This window comes from Lytechinus variegatus, chromosome 2, assembly GCF_018143015.1.
Source record: "Lytechinus variegatus isolate NC3 chromosome 2, Lvar_3.0, whole genome shotgun sequence".
In the NCBI taxonomy this organism is placed as follows: Eukaryota; Metazoa; Echinodermata; class Echinoidea; order Temnopleuroida; family Toxopneustidae; genus Lytechinus; species Lytechinus variegatus.
The window spans coordinates 57,159,656-57,180,473 of NC_054741.1; the positions used below are offsets into that span (position 1 = coordinate 57,159,656).

At 35.4% G+C, this 20,818-nt stretch overlaps 1 protein-coding gene across 1 annotated transcript; it reads left to right on the plus strand.

Moving 5' to 3' along the window:
- Positions 1–813: 813 nt before the first annotated feature.
- On the plus strand, positions 814–16,845 carry LOC121408450 (glutathione S-transferase theta-1-like). Its single transcript, XM_041599924.1, has 5 exons — positions 814–1,083; positions 2,434–2,521; positions 14,413–14,569; positions 15,798–15,971; positions 16,553–16,845. Exons 1-5 carry the CDS (start codon positions 972–974, stop codon positions 16,709–16,711), a joined length of 690 nt encoding a protein of 229 aa, XP_041455858.1. The 5' UTR covers positions 814–971; the 3' UTR covers positions 16,712–16,845.
- Positions 16,846–20,818: the final 3,973 nt, after the last annotated feature.

Sequence of the window (20,818 nt, forward strand, 5' to 3'; positions counted from 1 at the left end):
GTAAAAAAATACCATCTGGTTGTGATTTTTTTGCATGGCTATCCCCTCACTTTTGGCTCAGCCCCCTCCCCAAGTTTCAAAACCGTTACGCGGCCCATGTAGCTAGTGCGAAAAAGATAAAATCTACACGTACAAGATACATGCTTTATGTCGGTGCTTTTAATACGTCCATCGTCTTATTGTCGAATTTGACTTCGCCCCCCCATTATTTGTTGTTTAAGTGGTGAAAAAAGGCCAATAGAAAAAAATAAAACAAAAGTGAAGAAAAGAGAATAGAAGAGCATTAAATTAGCAGTGTTACACTATATTCACCTTTTATTCAACTGAGAAGAAATAAGTTTGCCTTGCCCGGTTGCCCCCTATCAAAATGTAATTTCGCAGCCCCTGGTTGAGGCAATATTTTCAGTGACATCTTTACCTTAAACTCCCCATTTCATCAAATACTCACTAAAGCTGGAAGAATGTTCTCTATTCCTTTTAATAATCGCTTTGGAAGGTGGATGGAATGGGCCTTTAACAGGGGCCGCGGAACGGTTTTCAAAGTGGGGGGGGGGCTGACCATGCGAAAAATCACAATCCTATGGTCATTTTTACTTTTTTGTACACGGTTTTGGAAAAAAGTGGGGGGCTGAAGCCCCCCCCCCACCCCGCTTTAAAAGAGGGTCTTGTCTTTGGGAACATGAAATATCGGAATAAACAAGTCAATGTCACCGATAGAATGTGACTTCTGAACTCAGTCGGTACACCATGTTTTCAAACATGATATGTGATATCACGACGTTGTTGGGTGCTCACATATAACTGCAGCCACACCTAAAACAATCGCGAGTATCATAACACTCGAAAGCTCAAGGGATCGTAAGGTGAGGATCGAATCTTTCAAATTCTGATCGTTCAGACTGCATGCTCAACGACGAAGTCGATCTCCGAATCCAGCTTCCTGCGATCAATACCCGGGATCAAGATTCACCATGGTTGTCAAGGTGTACGTGGATTACAGTTCGCAGCCTAGCCGCGCTATTCTCATCTTTCTCAAAAACACCAAAATCCCTTTCGAAATCGAAGAAGTAAACCTGATGGAAGGTAAGCACTACTGAATTCGAATTAATGGAAACCAATATGAAAACAGACCATGATCTCTCGTAAATGAACATTATCATACATAATGCTTTAGTTAAAGATGGGCGATCTCGAAACTGTGATCGCTGATTGAATGAATATTCTCCTTCTTTCTTGGACGCAAAAAATTTAGGGGGGGGAGGTGGGGATGGGAGTCCCATGACAGCAAACACCACGTCGGTATTTCTAGTGGGAGGGGGGGGGTGTCTTTAAGAGCAAATTGTTTCCTCCTTTCATGGTCGTAAAACTTCTCTTTTTTTGGGGGGGTCCCGTAAAGGTAAACCCCACGTCTGTATTCCAATGGGAAGGGGGTAGTCCTTAAGACCAATTTTTTTAAGTAATAAGCTTATTTCTTTAAAGTCTAGATAGAAATGTTTGAAAAAAAATCCTGAAAATGAGCCATATTTTGAGGACTCTTATCGGATTCATTGTTACTTCCCTTTCATACACTCATTTCAAATTTTAATTCCCCTTCTTTTGCATGCTCTCCACATATTTTGCATCACATAATTGAATAAAGAAAATTAACAAAAATAAAAAGAAAATTATAAGGGCGGTAAAATAAACGGGACACACCATATGTGCTTGGTTGCAGGGTGAGGGAAATTTTAAAAGATAATGCGATGTATAATAAACAGTAACATTTTTCGAAATGAATGGTTTTATTCAATAGCAATAGACGTAATAAAAAAGTAAGAAAAAAATGTCAATGCTCATCATGCGTAATAGGATGACAATCACTACCATGATGATAATCACCATTATTATTATTATTATTGCTACTACTATTACAATAATTTTAATTATTATAATTATTGTTATCATCATCATTGTTATTATTATCATTATTATTATTATTACTGTTGTAATTATACTTGTCGTTTAATTCATGATATTGAAATATTATGTTCGTTATCGGGGGGGGGGGTGACACAGGCCACCCCTAACTGAAATATAGGGAATATATCCCATATTAATCTATGGCTTGGAAAGCTTGGAGTGCTCGGGGCTGCGTGTATTATTCTCCAAAGGCAGCACCTCCAGGTATTTTGGAAGATGTGAAAATAAATTGAAAAATGTAACCAAAATTAGTATAGATGTGATAAATGAATGATATTTAGAATTATAACAAAAAGCTTAATTGGATATTTTTTCTTTGCTAAAAACCAAACAAAAAACACTATCAATTTTTGTTTAACATTCACAAAACAGCTAATCGTTGATAAATAATGTGTTCATCCACGTATTTGTTCATCTTTCCATTTGTTAATTTTTTCTCTTACATTTATTAACATTGTGAATTATTTTGTTCAGGAGACCATCAGAAACCTGAGTTTGTAAAAATAACTCCTCTCTGCACTGTACCAGCCATTCAAGATGGTGACTTCAGCATGGGTGAAACGTAAGTTAGTGTCCCTTGTGTTTAGCTTGAAGGAACAATCACATTATAATATTTCAGAATACATATTTGGGAATACTTATGTCATAGACTTTGTTGACACTGGCCCGTATTCTTAAGTCGGGTTTAACTTAGACTTTGGTCTAACTCTGTGCTAAAATTATGGGAAGCCAACGCTTCGAACTTTTGTTTACATTCATTTTTTTAATGATTCTCGTATTATTCATAATGGTGGAGACAAATGTCATGCTTATCCTTTTCAGGCAGTTAATAATGTTTTGGGAGTCAAAATAATGAGCTGATACATTGAACCTGTACTGTTGGAGATTTATGTAATGACATGGCTTTCCACAACTTGAAACCAGAGTTTAAATTAAACCCGACTTCAGAATACGGGCCTATTGAGTCATAAGTCAGCATCGTGTGGATTGGATTAGCTGCAGCCTTTTCGATCATTTTCATCTCAAGTCTATTATTATTTGTATCTTTGTTATCAGGGTGACCAGATTTCACCAAATGAAATACGGGACAATTGACAAACAGAGATCAACAGAGAAGCCCACACACATTGTTAGACTTGTGAAAAAATATAAAGAATTGGAAGGAGGGTGAACGAAAGAATAAAGGAGAGAAAGAAAAGAGATGAATCGAGAAGGAAAGAAAATGAAGGCACAAAAAATAACAGAAAGTTAGAATAAAAAAAGGATGAAAGAAAGAATAAAAGAGTTTTAAAAGGTTTCCGTCATTCTTTGAAATGAATATAGAAAGAAAGAAGGAAAGAAAGAAAGAAAAAAAGAAAGAAAGGAAGGGAAAATGAGTAAATGTGTGAAAGACAAAGTAAAGGATAGAATTAGAGGGAAAAAAGTAAGAAAAAGGGGAGGAAAGAAAGAATGGAGAAACAAAATGTGTTTCCTTCATTCTTTGAAAGAAAGAAGAATACAGGAAGGGAGGGAGGAAGGAAGGAAGGAAGAGAAAAGAAAGAATGAATAAGGGAAAATAAAGAAAGGAAGAAAGAGAGGGAGGGAAGAATGAAGGAAGGAGAGAACGAAAAAAGAGAAAATAATGAAAGGAAAGAAAGAACGAAAAGAAACAGGAGAGGAAGAGAAAAGGAAGCCAAGGTAATTTTAAGGTTAGAAAGAATGAAGGAATAAACAAGGAAATTTGATAAAGAAAGAAAGTAAGAGATAGAAGTAAAGAAAGAAAAATGAACAGAAAGCGAGAAAAAATGTTCAGGAAAGAAAGATAGGAAATAAAGATAGATGGAATGAAAAAGGGCAAGCAGGAAGGATAGGGTAGAAAAGAAAGAAAAGGAAAAAAAGGGAAAACTTCAAGCAAACAAAAAATATCCAATCATCTGAAAAAAATTGTAAGGTTATTTGGTGTTTTTTTAATGTATTTCTAAAGATTTCGAAAAGTAAAATGTTTTAGAAATATATAAAATTTCAAAGTGAAACATTGTCAAACTTAAAAATTAGATGAAACATTACGGCATCGTACACACCAAGACTCCAAACGAAAGCTGAAACAATATATTTATTGATATAATATATCAATAAATATATTATATGTTATATGTTATCTGGTGGCCGTGGCCCCTTTTACAAGCCTTGCTTCTCCGGGGTCACCTTACCATCATTGTAATTTCCATTCATTGTTGTTAATTTGTTTGTATTGTTTTTGTTTGTGATGGTTAAACAATAAATTGAAAATTGAAATTGAATTGAAATCTATGAAAAGTCAAAATTGTTCCTCTGATTACATCTCCAAATCATTAATTTGAGAATCCATGATATCATTATAGGAATTTCCCGCCAATTTTGTGATTATTTTGGTAGAAAAACTGTTTATCATCTGAGATTATTTGCATCATAGAGAATTTGCTCCGATCCTACATGCCTAGATAGTAGCCTGCCACACAAAGGCCTGAGGCCAGTTCGTTTGCAATGTATTGGGTTAGCAAGAAAATCACCGCAGAACTTGCAAAATATTAGTTATTGATTTAATTTGTGTCTCTGCTTCGTCATCTGTTGGTTATTCAATGAAAATTCGTCACTTTTAAATGTATTAACTACATTTTGTTCAATGTTCTGAAATACGGGACAAATAGGCGTCCCGGAAAAGGTTTGCCGGGACAAAGGAGCAAAATACGGGACAATCCCGGGAAATACGGGACGTCTGGTCACCGTGTTTGTTATGCCTATTATTGCCATTGTTATCACTTGTTATATTCCTTATATGCCCCCAGGAGGGGCCGTCAAATAAATAAAATCATTGTCATTGTCATCAATTAGGCCTATATACATGTATTTGTCTTGTACGTTGTTGGTTCTATACCAACCATTCCCACTGGACAGAACACGGTGCACTCTTAAAACAAATCAGTCAAATTGACTAGACCAGTAGTCAGCTGGGAGCAACTGATATGGCAATCACTGATATTCACATTTCTGACATAATTATATTCTAGTCAGAAATAACTCTTTTCTAGTAAAATATGACTAGAAAATAGTCAAATATGACTAGAATAACAGTTGCTCCCAGCTGACCCTATTAATCAGTCATTTTTAACTGATTTGTTTTTAGAGTGTGTTTGCCACAGTGTGGACACAATGTGAAATCACATTCAATGTTCATACTGTTAAATTTGAGCATTTTAACGTGTGAACAGTCACACTGTCGAGGTATCCAGTGGAAATATCTTCACAGAGATATTTGAGTACTTTTTCAATTGTGTAAATAATTCTACTGTTCTGAGACTGTACATGTTTAATATTGTATATCCATGTGCAATTTAGTCTTTGTAACTGCGATGCATGACTTGATAAATACCAATCATGGTAAAAATCTAGATACACTATTTTTTTATGCGAGATTTCGAACTCCGTTTTACAAATTGCAATTGTATATGGGTCCATCAAATAGATGTGTTTCGTATGATTTTTAGTGCTGTGTCACACGAAGAGGTACCACGAGACCCTATGGGCAAACTGACATGTTAAAGAAAAAAAACCATACATTTTCATAGGTGAGTTATCGGATGGAGTACCACTTGGTCTACTTATCACTTCGTCCAACTTCACATAGTCTAAACTCATTTCGTCTACAACCAGTTCGGCTAATATCCAATTCGTGTAATTCCAACTTGGTGTAACATCCTATTCGTCTCATTTCCATCTGGGCTAATAACCAGTTGGGCTAATTCTCACTTGGTCTAATGTCCAATTCGTAGAATTTCCTCTTGGTCTAATAGCCATTTCGTCTATTGACCACTTGGTCTAATAGCCAAATGGTCCAGGGTGACCAGACGTCCCGTATTTCCCGGGATTGTCCCGTATTTTGCTTCTTTGTCCCGGCGTCCCGACAAACCCTTCCCGGGACGCTTATTTGTCCCGTATTTCAGAATATTGAGCAAAATGTATTTAAAGGGGAAGTTCACCCTGAAGAAAACTTTATTGTGAAAAAAGCAGAAAAATAGTAAAAAATATTGGTGAAGGTTTGAGGAAAATCCGTTAAAGAGTAAGAAAGTTATTAAAGTTCAAAATTTTTGATTTGTGACGTCATAAACGAGCAGCTGCCCCATGTGTTATGTAATATAAAATGTATGAATTTCAAATTTTGTATGGTTCCTGATGACTTAATTTTGTTTTCTTTTCATGATCGGGTGTGAAATGATTTGTCTATTGATATACAAAAGTTACAGTGAAAACCATTCTCAATTTTCTGAGAAAATGACATTTCATTGATTTTTTACCATTCGCTTTGTAGGAATGCTGCTCGCATATGACGTCACAAATCAAATAATTGAAATTCTAATAACTTTTTAATTATTTGATGAATTTTTCTCAAACCTTCGGCAATATTTTTTATTATTTTTTCTGCTATTTTTACAATAAACTTTTTGTCAGGGTGAACTTCCCCTTTAAAAGTGACGAATTTTCATCAAAATAACAAAAAAGATGACGAAGCAGAGACAACAATAAAATCGATAAACCTATGTAAGTTCTGCGGTGATTTTCTTGCTAACCCCAATACATCGCAACCGAACCGGCCTCCTGCCATTGTGTGGCAGGCTATATAGCTAGGCATGTTGAATCGGAGCAGATTCTCTCCACCAAACATGCTAAAATAATCACAAAATCGGCGGGAAATTTGTGTAATGATATTATGGTTTCTCAGATTACTGATTTGGAGATGTGATCGGAGGAACAAGTTCTTGAGTTTTCACTATCTAGTTGTTTAAGCTTTCGTTTTGAGTCTTGTTGTGTATGATGCCGCGATGTTTTATCTAATTTTTAAGTTAAAAAAAATCACTTTGAAATTTTATTCATTTCTAAAACTTTTTTTTAGTTTTAAAAATATATTTTAAAAACACCAAATATCAGTATGATTTTTTGTCAGATGGATTTTTTTTGTTTGCTTGAAGTCTGAACTTTTTTCCCTCTTTCTTACTGTTCTATCCTTCTTTCTTCATCCTTCTACCCTTCCTGCTTGCCCATTTTTGTTCCATCTATCTTTATTTCCTATTTGTCTTTCCTGATCGTGTTTCTTTCTTTCAAAGAATGAAGGAAACATTTTTCTTCTCTTCATTTTTTTCTTTCCTCCTCCTTTTTCTTACTTTCTTTTATCTCTCCTTTATTTTGTCTTTCACACAGCCTTTCTTTCGGTATTTCAAAGAATTTCAAAGAATTCAAAGAATGACAGAAACTTTTTTCGCTTTTTATTCTTTCTTTCATCCCTTTATTCTAATTTTCTTTTATTTTTTATTTTATTTTCCCCCTTCATTTTCGCCTTCATTTTTTCTTTCTTCTCAATTCATCTTTTTTCTTTCGTCTTTTCTTTCTCTCCTTCATTCTTTCATTCACCCTCCCTTCCAATTCTTTATAATTTTTCACAGGTGTAACACTGTGTAGCCTTCTTTGTTGATCCTGTTTGTCGATTGTCCCGTATTTCATTTTGTGAAATCTGGTCACCCTGAAATGGTCTAATGACCACTTGGTCTAATTGCCAATGATCTAATGCACATTTGGGCTAATCGTCACTTGGTCTAATTTTCATTTAGTCTAATGTCCATTTATTCTAATAACATAGCATAATTCATTATTTGATCTAGAAATATGATACGTAGTGGATAAATATCATGCATCAGTTAATACATGTCGTCAGGATTCAGAGGGGTTGTGGAGCCGTGATATGTGCAAACGCCGGGATATGTGCAAACAACGGTATATGTGCAAAATTTCGCCGGGATTTGTGCAAACAACGGAATTTGTGCAAACGCCACGCCGGGAAATGTGCAAATCTGTCAAAATTTATCAACGGCATCTGTGCAAACGTGACGACGGGATATGTGCAAATGAACAATTTTCACGGGAAAAGTGCAAACCTCCGGGATATGTGCAAATCACTGCATTTATCCATATAAAGGCTATTTCTAATGAAATGTTTCATAAAATTACTGTTAAAAATGAGAAACATGCCTGCATAAGGGAGAAGCTATACAGTGACATCGGCAATGAAAAGCTATTCAGAGAGGCAGGGGGGGGGGGGACTGTTGCACCCACAAATGTAATAACGCCCACAAATGTTAGAACACTTTACCCACAAATGTAATAATTTTTGATCGCCCACAAATGTAATAATACCCACAAATGTTATAAATTTGAAGGGCTTTTTGGCAAATCCGTTCTTAACTAAAATCCTATAGTAATGCGTTCATATAGCACACAAGTGCAAAGTCTCTTTTCCTGACCCGGTTATTTAACAAATTATGATATAAATCCAAAGTCTTTATTCCAGACCCGGTTGTTTCAAAAATAATAATATAAACCCAAAGTCTCTTTTTCCAGACCCGATTGTTTAAAAAATAATGATATAAATCCAAAGTCTTTTTTCCATACCTTGTTGTTTAAAGAATTATGATATAAATTCCAGTCTTTTTTCCAGACCCGGTTATTTAAAAAATTATAATTTAAATCCAAACTAAGATACAATAATGATATTCCAGTGGAATAAAAATGAGAATCGAGCTTAGTTTTTTTTAATTCTTCAGCCGCTAATAGTAAATTGAGAATCAAGCATAGTCTTTGCTCCAGACCCGGTAACTAAAAGCTGAAACCCTATAGTAATGCATCTATATTGCACAAAAATGCGAAATCTTTTTTCCATACCCGCTTAATTCAAATATCATAATATAAGTCCAAAGTCTTTTTTCCAGACCCGGTTATTTCAAAAATTATAATAATTCTAAAAAAACAAAGACCCATGATCCTATTTATGTTAAATAACGTTGTTGTTGTTAGCTTGGGTTTTGAGGCGCGTGTCATTCAGATATGAATGTCATTCAGATATGAAAATATAGCGTAGTCTTTTTGTCAGACCCAGTTATAAAAATCATTAAAAACACAACAATAACAACAAAAGAACGACCCTGCAAACCATAAAAAATAATTTCTTGTATATTCCTTCTTTTTTCTATGAAAAAACACAAATAACAGAACTTTTAATACATATGAAAAAACTGAGAAATAAGATATCAGTAACCAATAGGGGGATTACTTCCCAAAAACGATAAGGTTGTTGATCAACGATCTATGATATAGTATATAAAAGAAAAACATTTGATTAAGAGGGGATAACCATTCCATTCCATGTTTTCATTTGGCAATAAGTCATGATTGACTATTTTTGCCACCCACTGTATGAGAAGTAGGGTAACAATTTTAATTAGTGTTATTTTTATTACTTCTTTTTTATCATTATTATTTCTTATATATTCATTCCTTTTTATTCTATGAAAAAAATAAAACAAAACCTTAAAATATAAAACAAAAAGCTGAGGAATAAGATATCAGCACACAATATGAGGATTACTTCCCAAAAACGATAAGGTTGTTGATCGACGATCTATGAGATATTATATAAAAGAAAATGATTCTAACAATAGGGGATAACGTTTTAACAAGTTCTTCGGTACTTTAAATTTTCAGTGGGCAAGCACCATTTGTAATATATTCAGCATTTTTTTTATTAGTTACAATTCCAATAATCTCAGAGGCCTAAGATATATTTTCTGGGGTTATATTGACCCGTAAAGTAAAGAGAGAGACAGAGAGAGAGGATTTATGTGATCAAGAAGTGATAAGATAGGGAAAAAATGATTTTAAATGACTGAAAGAGAGACAGGCAAAGAAAGAGGAGCCCCCTCCCACACCCGTACCAGAGTTACGGGGTTAGGCTGTCCCGTCGATGGATTCAGGTCCATCAACATCTTGAGGTTTGATCTTTCCAGGGGACAAACGTCTTTGCTCTATACCATGTTATTTCAAAATAGGAAATTATTAGAAAGGATAAAAACAGACAAACAACATTAACAAAGACGCCACAATATCATTAATGTAGAATAACGTTGTTATTTTGGGTTTTTAAGGCGCGTACCATTCAGATCTGAATATTTACGCCTTTTGTTAATTTGTCGTTTTTGTGGTATGCGTTATCACAGGTTTTTTATAGTTTGGGAGAGGCTGGTGTCTAAATTTTCCTGATTACTCTTTTGCTTAATTTGTATTTTTAAGAGAACTGGGTGTGGGGTAGAGACAACTCTCTAAACCCAAGCATTTTAACTGGGTTTAATTTAAAAAAATTGTCTTAGCTTTGTTTTTTTTTCAATATTTTTTATCTTATAAATAACTGGGTCTAGACGAAGTCTAAGCATAATATCCATGTTATTCAACAGGAATAAGAATATGACAAAGTCTAATGTTTTTAAGAATGTTTAAATTAATTTCTTAATGAGTGGGTCTGTAAAAGAGACAACGCTCTAAACATGTGCTTTTCTACTTGGTCTTAATTTGGAAGATTGTTTGTTCTTAGATTCGCTGTTGGGGGTTGGGTTTTATTGGTTTTTTTTATTCATGAAATAATTGTGTCTGGAGAAAAGTCTACAATCGATCTCCATGTTATTCCACAGTAGTTAGATTATTGGGTATTCGTTTTAGAATATGGGTAAAAACTATTTAAAAAAATAATAATAACAAAGTCTGGAGAAAGGACGTTTGCTATATCCATGCATAATTACAATGTTTTGTAGGGGTCTTAGTATTATTATATATAAAAAAAAACTGGGTGTGGGGTAAAGACATATTTTTTTAGTGGGTGTAACTTTTGAAAATTGGTTTTAGATTTGATTTTCTTTTTTAATTCATTTTTTATATGACCTGGTCTGGAGGAAAGAGAACGTTTTAAAACTTGTGTTATTCCAAAAGAATGTGATAGGGTCTTATGTTAGAAGATTCTTTTTCGTAATTTTTGTATATAATGATTAGGTCTGGAATAAAGACAACGTTCTAAACTTCTTTTTAAAAACAGGTTCTTAGGTTCAAGGATTGCTTGGTCTTAGATTTGGAGTTATTTCTAATTTTACTATTAGCGTTATTTTGAAAAACAAATGACTGAGTCTGGCTGAAAGACTACGCTATATGTCCATGTTATCCAGCATTAATAAGATTATGGAGTCTTTATACAGTTTTTGTTGTTGTTGTTTTGTTATTTACAATTTTTGATTAACAGGGTTTGGAGAAAAGGCTAAGCTCGATTTTGTTTTTTTCCCCACTGGAATATCATTATGGTATCTAAGTTTTGACTTATATTATAATTTTTGAAATAACCGGGTCTTGAAAAAAACTTTCGACTTATATTATAATTTCTTGAAACTACTGGGTCTGGAAACGAGACTTTGGACTTTTGTGCTATATGAAGGCATTACTAGAGGGTTTCAGTTTCTAGTTTTAAATAACCGGGTCTGGAGAAAAGACTATGCTTGATTCTCAATTTACTCATGGCGAATATATTCACAATACATTCCGTATAATTCAAAACAACAACAAAGACATTGATTCCACCAGTTTTAATTAACTGGGTCTGGAGAGAAGACTAAGCTTGATTCTTATGTTTCTTCCACTGGAACATCATTATCGTATCTTAGTTTGGACTTATATCATAATATGTGAAATAACAGGGTCTGGAAAAAAAAGACTTTGGACTTATATTATAATTTTTTAAACAATCGGGTTAGGAATAAAGACTTTGGATTTACCTTATAATTTTTTAAACAACCTGGTTTGGAGGAAAGATATTGGACTATATTATAATATTTGAAACAACCGAGTCTGGAATAAAGACTTTGGATTTATATTATAATCTTCTAAACAACCGGGTCTGGAGAAAAGACTTTGGACTTATATTATTATTTTTTCAACAATCGGGTCTCAAATAAAGACTTTGGGCTTATATTATTATTTTTTAAACAATCGGGTCTGGAAAAAAGACTTTGGACTTATATTAGAATTTTTGAAACAACCGGGTCTGGAAAAAAGACTTTGGACATATATTATAATTTTTGAAACAACCGGGTCTGGAAAAAAGACTTTGGACATATATTATAATTTTTGAAACATCCGGGTCTGGAAAAAAGACTTTGGACATATATTATTATTTTTGAAACAACCGGGTCTGGAATAAAGACTTTGGATTTATATTATAATTTGTTAAATAACCGGGTCAGGAAAAGAGACTTTGCACTTGTGTGCTATATGAACGCATTACTATAGGATTTTAGTTAAGAACGGATTTGCCAAAAAGCCCTTCAAATTTATAACATTTGTGGGTAAAGTCATTATTACATTTGTGGGCTATCAAAAATTATTACATTTGTGGGTAAAGTGTTATTACATTTGTGGGCGTTATTACATTTGTGGGTGCAACAGTTCCCCCCCCCTGCCTCTCTGAATAGCTTTTCATTGCCGATGTCACTGTATAGCTTCTCCCTTATGCAGGCATGTTTCTCATTTTTAACAGTAATTTTATGAAACATTTCATTAGAAATAGCCTTTATATGGATAAATGCAGTGATTTGCACATATCCCGGAGGTTTGCACTTTTCCCGTGAAAATTGTTCATTTGCACATATCCCGTCGTCACGTTTGCACAGATGCCGTTGATAAATTTTGACAGATTTGCACATTTCCCGGCGTGGCGTTTGCACAAATTCCGTTGTTTGCACAAATCCCGGCGAAATTTTGCACATATACCGTTGTTTGCACATATCCCGGCGTTTGCACATATCACGGCTCCACAGGGGTAGAGCTGGGGTGGGGCGAAAAAAAACCCCTCACCGTGAAGGACTATCGATGATGAGATAGTTGCTCATCAAATGAATCATTCTAATTAAATACAATTCTTTTAATTAGGCCTTTATATCGATAATAGATGATGATGAAAACTATATCATACTCATCATTACATCATTGCATGCACATTTACAGAACAATAAGTTGGGGACCTCGTAGCTTATAATGGCCGAATGGCAGGGTTTCATCAGAATAATATTATGAAGAAAGGAACGAAACTATAATATTGTGTGGATACGTATCAAGTAAACATGTTTATGCCTCTGTTTAAATCATCGTTATGCACCATACGGACAATACTTGAACTTGATGGTAAAATAAGCAATAGCTATGCAGTTTGGGGGATTCCAAAAGTTACAAAGCCATCAGATCATGTAATTTTGTTATGAATATTTTAGGTATTTCAATAGCAAGTTTGGAGGCAAATAACAGACCAGTTTGATCCAGTTTGATCACACTATACAGGTTTATTGGGTTAGCTGCGACAACATCACAGCGACCATCTTGGTAGAAGCCATATCTCATTCTGACGTAATAACATTACTACGCTTGCAAACCTTTATCAGTTATTACCACAGTAGTCATTAATCTTATATATCTTCTCATTCTGTATTTTGTTCTAATTCTTCGCCCCCTCCTTAAAATGGTTTGGCAGGAAAATGCCTTAAATGAGGGCATAATGCCTTAAATTCCTTAAATGAGGATGAGGGCAAAATCAGGGAATCTTGATCGGCCGAAAAGTCGAAAGAACGGTAGTCAGTCAAACACTGATATATTTTGTTGTATATTAAAACAACATTCATTGAATGACATTTTATGGTGTTTTTTTTAGTGTAGCCTCTTATACTACAGTACAAGTCGGTACAAGTAGGCCTATACTGAAACATAATTAAACAATAATAGGTCTAAAATATAATACAAGTAATTCACTGCAACAACTTAGAAAACATGAGAAACTGGGAATGATTCTAAATAAAAATCAGGGAATTTTTAAACTTCATCAGAAAAAAATCAGGGATTTTTGTTTTCTTGAAATACTGGGAACCCTGATTGGGTTTAGCAAGCCATTAACTATTTACAATAGATCGTATAGTACTACATAGATGTGGATAAATAAAATTCTTACTTGTTTCACCTCTGTAATCGTTTATCAGCGTTCTTTTACAGAAAATTTTATTGTTTTTCACCAAAACCTTCAAAAGTTCAAACGAGGCCCTCTATCTTGGAAATAGAGGGCTTTAGCCCGTAAAAAAATCGCAACTGCATTGCAATGATCTGCAAATTGAGAGCGCCCTCGATTGTGTCCTTGGTAAGATATGAATTTTGTATAGATCCTCGGTTGCCATTGTAGGTAATTGCCCAGACACCAACACACACGCACCTCTACCAAAACCCACACGCACCCTACCCTGTGCTCGAAGTCCCTCTCACACTTTTTCTTCACATCAAGACATTGCTCGGACTACTTTGGCTCCTTTACGTTGAGTCCTTAACATAGACATTCACACTCACTGAGAAACTCTTTTATAAGCGCCTATGTGGTGGCTCAACGATACAGCCAGTGTCGGTGTGTTTGATTGATTGATTCGTTAATTCATTCATTATTTATTTGTTACAAATCTTTATCGAGGGTGACAATACCAAGTATTAGACTCACAGTAGAGTATGTCCATATAACTGAACCTACATGTTATTATTACCATGATGCAGAGTGGCGATCATCAGGTACTTGGCAACAAAGTATGCAGACCTAGTCCCTGACCACTGGTACCCGAAGGATCTAGAGAAAAGAGCCAGAGTTGATGAATACATGGCATTTCACCATACAGGAACAAGAGGAGGGTGTTGTGGAATCTTCATCAGTGAGGTAATTTGCACCGTATGAACTTTCCTTTATTCTAGATGTTCGCCAGAAGCGTTATATGAGCATGATATTTTGAGAGGGCCAGGTATGGCGGATGGAGAAAGAATTCTAGGATTTTGACTTTTTCAATACAAAAAGAAAAAATGTAATATGTCACACTTTCCTCTCATTTTCTGTCCTTTTCTCTCTTTTTTCTCCGGCATGAACCGTTTTTTTTTTAGGATGGACCCTTCTCACCCCCATTCTGTACACAAGTGCTGTACATTGACAATGATTCAACTGTTCTTGGGGAGGTTGAAGTTTAATTTTATTTTCATGATTTTGTGTGTTTCTTTCTGGCTTTAGTGCACAATACTATAAATTAACTTCGTACTGGCACTGCAACGATACCGATTCATATAATAATCTATTTCATGTTTTTTTGTTTCACTTTGAACCCCCTACCCCGCCCGGTTATGGCTGACACAGGTCACGATGGGTGATTATTTTTTTGAGTCTCATCCTCAAATCAAGGTTAATTGATATAGATGAAATGTACTCTGCACCTGTTTAGCTGTACTAATGTTCTGCATCTCAAGATTTTTAGTACATCAGTAGTATACTTGCTAGGTCTACATGATCTAGCAGTGCAAGCTCAACTTCTTGATGGATACCATTAGGTGTCTGTATGTGTTTCCTTTTGAACGCTCCAAGTAGGCAGGGGTCTGGAAAGAATTTTTGAAAAAGGGGATGCTGGTTTAGATTTTAAAAAAATTGGCTAGCAAAAAAAAGAGGGTTCCGCTCCAAAATGAAGTTGACTTTGGACAGAGAAAAATTGATAAGAAATAAAAGTTTTTTTTCTTCAAAATGGTGATTTTATAACTCAATCGTAGCATTACTAGGACAGTACTTGAACTGAATGATGATCCTAAGCACTGTTTGAAGACTTTGAAATTTGTGAGATATTTTTTTTTTTTAGCAAGCGCCATGAGCGCCCAGCTGAGGCGGATATCGGCGCTTTGCGAAAACCCATCATCATCATTTTGGTCAGAACAAATTTGACATGAAAAAAATATTTCATTCTAAAATGAAGGTGGATTTCTGCATTTTAGCATGTGTGTAGTAACGCCCCTTTACAGCACCCCCGCAACTGAGGGCCATGCACAGAAGCTCTATGGTGCCATGCAATAAGTGAGTCCATAGTCACTCCGCAAATATTAAGTAATAACCTGTTTGGGCGTTGATCTTCCAGGTTCTCATCCCATTAATTTCAGAAGGAAAGGAGCATGCGTCGGAGGAAACATTGAAGAGAGACGAAGAAAATCTTACCAAGCAGCTTGATAAGCTGGAGAATGCTTTCTTACAGGACAATGATTGGTTGGCCGGGGATGACATCTCAGTCGCTGATGTGCTGGCTGTTTCTGAGGTAATGCTACTTTTTTTATTCATTCTGTTATTAGAATACATTGAATGATTAATATCTGGAATCTTACTGATTTGTGGTATGCAACGTCCATGTATGTATGGCCCACAACGCTGATTGATAAATACTATGATTTGACACATCAGGAGCATGAAGTTAGAAAGAAACGATTCCCACCTCCATGCAATTGCACGGGTCATTGATAACATGCAATCCGAAGAAGCTGAATTTTGCCCCAATCCCATCACCTCCACGACTTTCCACAACTGCTCGCATACATGACATTTGTCTAATTATGGTGCTAGATGAACTAAACATAATACAATACAAATTCAAAGACGTGACACATTTAAAATGAAGGTCGTGTTATTTTCTCCAAACAAAAGAGATAATTTTGCGTTGTCAAAAAAAAGATCCTTTTAAAAATGTTCATGATGACTGAATTATTTCCAATAGCAGTTTGGGAAGTTCTGTGAATACTTCAAATTGATAAGGGTAGTCTTACAAGTTGAACAGTCAGCACATTACAGATTTTCCATTTTCACCCAATGATATAGGCATTTATTTTTTTCTCACGGGAACAGATGATGGAGAATACCCTGAATGGACGAGACGTGACAATGGGTCGACCTAAACTCAAGGCATTCGTGGACCGCGTCAAGGATCGTCTGAATCCCATCTTTGATGAAATTCACGCAGAGATGTATGCATGGAAGGACAAATACTGCAGCGAAATACTCTAATTGAAAATCGTTTAACAAATGTAGCTTATATATCTCTCTCATCATTATCTGAAAATGCGAAATCGCTTTTTTTCCTCAATACTGAGAAAACAAGCAACAAATAAAGATGTGCAACATTAAAATGAAAATTAAAGGGGAAAAAAACACCTGCAATTACACATACACTCACGCTCCCACACCAACAATCACACATGAATACAGACCCTTCCGTCCGCAAACAAGTTTTTATAGATTTTCAATGAAATTAAGTCCAGGCTGTACGTCAAAGGTGTTTTTTTTACAAAGTGAGGTAAAGTTGTTGCGCAATTTTTGAAAGAAGTAGGAAGCTGATTCCACTCTTACAACGATAAAAGTTAATGAATTTAGAGATGAACAAAGTCTTACTCTTGATACATGGAAATTATTTTTTGGTCGAGAAGCATTATTTGAGAGGAGACAGACAATAGCATTTCAGTGGGAAAAGCCAATTCTTAATTAAGTACATAAGTATTAAAGTATCAAAAGTGAAAACTTCACGTAAAGCCAAAATATGATTTTTTTTCAATCGGGCTTGCCTTCACTTGTAATGTTATACCGAGGTTTTTTACCTGACTGCTAAGAAAGCACGAATGCCTGTGAGCAAGCAACCAGGGGATCAACGACTTAAGGTCCTCTCCGAGGGATCTGGTAATGAGGATAAATGCCTTACCAAATATAGCGCACCACTTGGGAATCGAACCCGGGTCACCGGAATCCAAAACCCCCGCTCTACTGTCTGAGCTATCGCACCTTTGCATAATTTATATGAGACTAATTATACAGAATATTCTTCTCACTAATTTGATTAGAAATCAGTTTTTTTCGAATGGGATAACTACTTAAAGGTGTTGTGTTCCTCAAAATTGATCCCGTTGCTGGAGCTAATCATATTGATACACTGCATGCCAATATAAGTTTAGAAAAAGACCGTGCGTTAGTCCTTTTCGGTTTGAAAGAAAAAAAACAACATGTATTTAACAGAATATGTATAGGCCTATTGACTAGAATCTATGCTGATTGAATTGCTCAATGATAGCCTAAGGTGCAGGTCAAAATAAACGATAAGATGCATAAAAAGTAGTAATTGCTGGGAAGCAGTGGCTTCAAGCCCAAATAATAGCTAACCAAGCAAAAGATCATGCTTCAACAATAATTGCTTTACTTCATATGCATAACCCTTTGCTAGAGCTTTAACCATTTTACTTAAGATAGCAATTGCTATTGGCATGGACAATAGCGACGTCACGACAAGCTGCACTGGTGCGAACACGACTCACAGAAAAGGCAGGACTCGAACGCAAAGGTGTGGCAGTGCAAATTAAAATACCGCTTCTTTCATATGATATCTTATTGTACGTGGTGTCAAAATAACATGTTTTATGATAAATTCATATATTTTGCATTTGGTTTGCACTTTCTAGGAATAAAACATGTACACGCAGGCTACTGTAGACCTTAGGGTTCTCTCTCAAGTGCATAAACATGATTATAAGACGCAAAAGGACTGACCAAGCAAACGCTCAAGCTGCTCTGACGGAGCTTGAAAAAAAAAGCAAGTGCTTAAACGCACAAGTGAAATATGTTAGCTTTATGCACACGTTTTTTTTAGCAAGAAAATGCTAGCAGTCAGTAAGCAATTACTTAAACTTAGTCGCAAACACATTTGCTTGCTCACTTTTATGCATACGCGGAATACAGCAAGATCCGAGCAAAAGCAATTAAATTGCTACTTTTTATGCATTTGACCCCATATAGTGTCGTGCTCAGAAAGCATTCAAAGGCATCACGATTCAGGGTTCAAAGTCAACCATTTGAATACACAATGGACTCTCATTGATAGACCTCCAAATATTAATTTATTATCAACCTTCGATCTCTGCAAATAATTCGTAAAGAATGAAATTAAAAAATAAAGGTCAGCAAAATTTGGGATACATTCTCCTCTAAGCCGCACCTACCTAGATCGAACTCAAACTGAGCGCAAACGATCTGTACTAATCCGTTTTTTTTTATAACGCATAGAGTACACGCTGAAAAACAAAGAGAGATTATTGCTAAACGCTTAATCTTTAGTTTTTCTTGGGAATAAATGTTGCTTCTTCGCCATCTTTCCCTTGCCCCCCCCCCTCATTTTTGCCTTTTGTAACCCCTGAATGTATAGCGTCCTATAGGGGCCTAAATACCCTCTTGCCAAGACCTTTGATACGCCATTTAGGATATTATTGTCAATATTTTCCTGTAATTTGTTTACTTTGTAAAGGTCAATATCGTTCACGAACAGATTTCTCTTAATAAATAACTAATAAATAACTTCATCACTGCGAAAAAGACAAGAGAGTCCAGTGTCATATTTTGGATTTTTTGTTCTTTTCCGTCCACATTCGATGCCTTGATTGCGAGCAATTGATCCGAAGACACTCAGTTATAGCACTTTTCCGACGATCAAGATCAACCATGGTTGTCAAGGTTTACGTCGATCTCCTTTCGCAGCCTTGCCGCGCTCTTGTCATCTTCCTCAAGAACAGCAAAATCCCGTTCGAAATTGAGAAAGTAAATTTGAAGGCTGGTAAGCATTGTAACTGAAGTTTCTTACGTATTTCCAAGGTACTCTAACCATTTTGTCGACATTTCGATTTCAAAGATACTTCATAAAATGATTAAAGATTAAAGATTGTGTTAATCCTAAACATCTCTGGTCAGATGTACCACTTTCTCAGATACATCGATAATCATTCTATTATGATTGTAAGAATCGAAATGGGCTATTTTATACGTTTCGTATGGGACATTTTGTCAACAATTTCGAGTCTCTCAGCTGATTGCTTGAGCAATGACAAATAAATTTTGGTCAATAATAAAGTTATGGTGGGTAGTCATGTGAAAAACTGATTACCGAGAAAAAATATTTGATTATGGCTGAATTAGGGGCGAAAGGGTCGTGTGTCGTACGGGACTCAGAATTGTCCCGTACGACACGCAACATTTTAACCTATAATTCACCCATGCATGGACATCATATTTTTGTTGGTTGTCATTTTTTCATGTCTACCCAGTAGTACTCTATTATTACCACAAAACAAATTGAAGTTCTTCGTTTGTTTGGACAATAGGTTAAAAATTTAGCGAAAATAGCTAATTTTTCTAGCATGAAATCGCCCAAATACGAAAGAGTAAACCTGATGTATACATGTAATTTCGCAGTTGATCAAAGCTAGCCTTGTTTCTAATTACAGTATATCTGTGAGTTTGACGTCGCTTTACATGGTGTGACTACAACAAACCGAAATAACATTGGTTGTTCTGGCCAGAATTTGGCATCGAATGTGTGGCTGTGTCATTTGCATGATTAGTAAGCAGATGGCAGAAATGCTTTGGTCATTCCTAGAGAACGGTATAGGACATCGTTGTTGTGATCTGTCCTAGTTGTAAATCTTTTTTTTTCAAGCCATATTAAAAAAGGGCCATCCATCCCGGGTGGGGGGCACTACTATTGATATGTGGATACCAAATGTTTAAAGCAACCGCGCAAAAATGATATCAATTTCAAGAATCAGGGTATATCAGAAAAACTCGCATGCTGGGCAAAGGGTATACATCTTGCGGTAACCTACCTGGTTAGGTTTTGATAAACAAGGGTATGAAGGAATTATAATATATTAGAAAGGGTACCTTTTCGCCAGAATTACGCGTTTAGGTTCCGATTTACCCTGTGATTTACCCCGAGTTGATTTATATTTATTTTCATTTCATTTATTGTTTCTGTACCCTTTCAATTTGATACAAATTAACAAAAAAAATACAAGTTTCATTACAAAATACTTAACCATACAAAGTCGTGTTTTCTATTACAAAATGTTTTAAGAAGGTTGTTGGGGTTGTCACTATAAACTTAGTTAGACTGCGTGGCAACCGAGGAAAACAACCACAAATCATATGTAATTATACAATCTTAATATACATAATATTAGAGTGCCGAATGGGGTTTATTGCGAGTGAAGACTAAGACAGATCAGTGAGGCTCTTTGTTGGGAATGTATATCTTTCTACTGTCTGAAATAAAAATTCTTCGTAATTTTTGTTTTAATACTT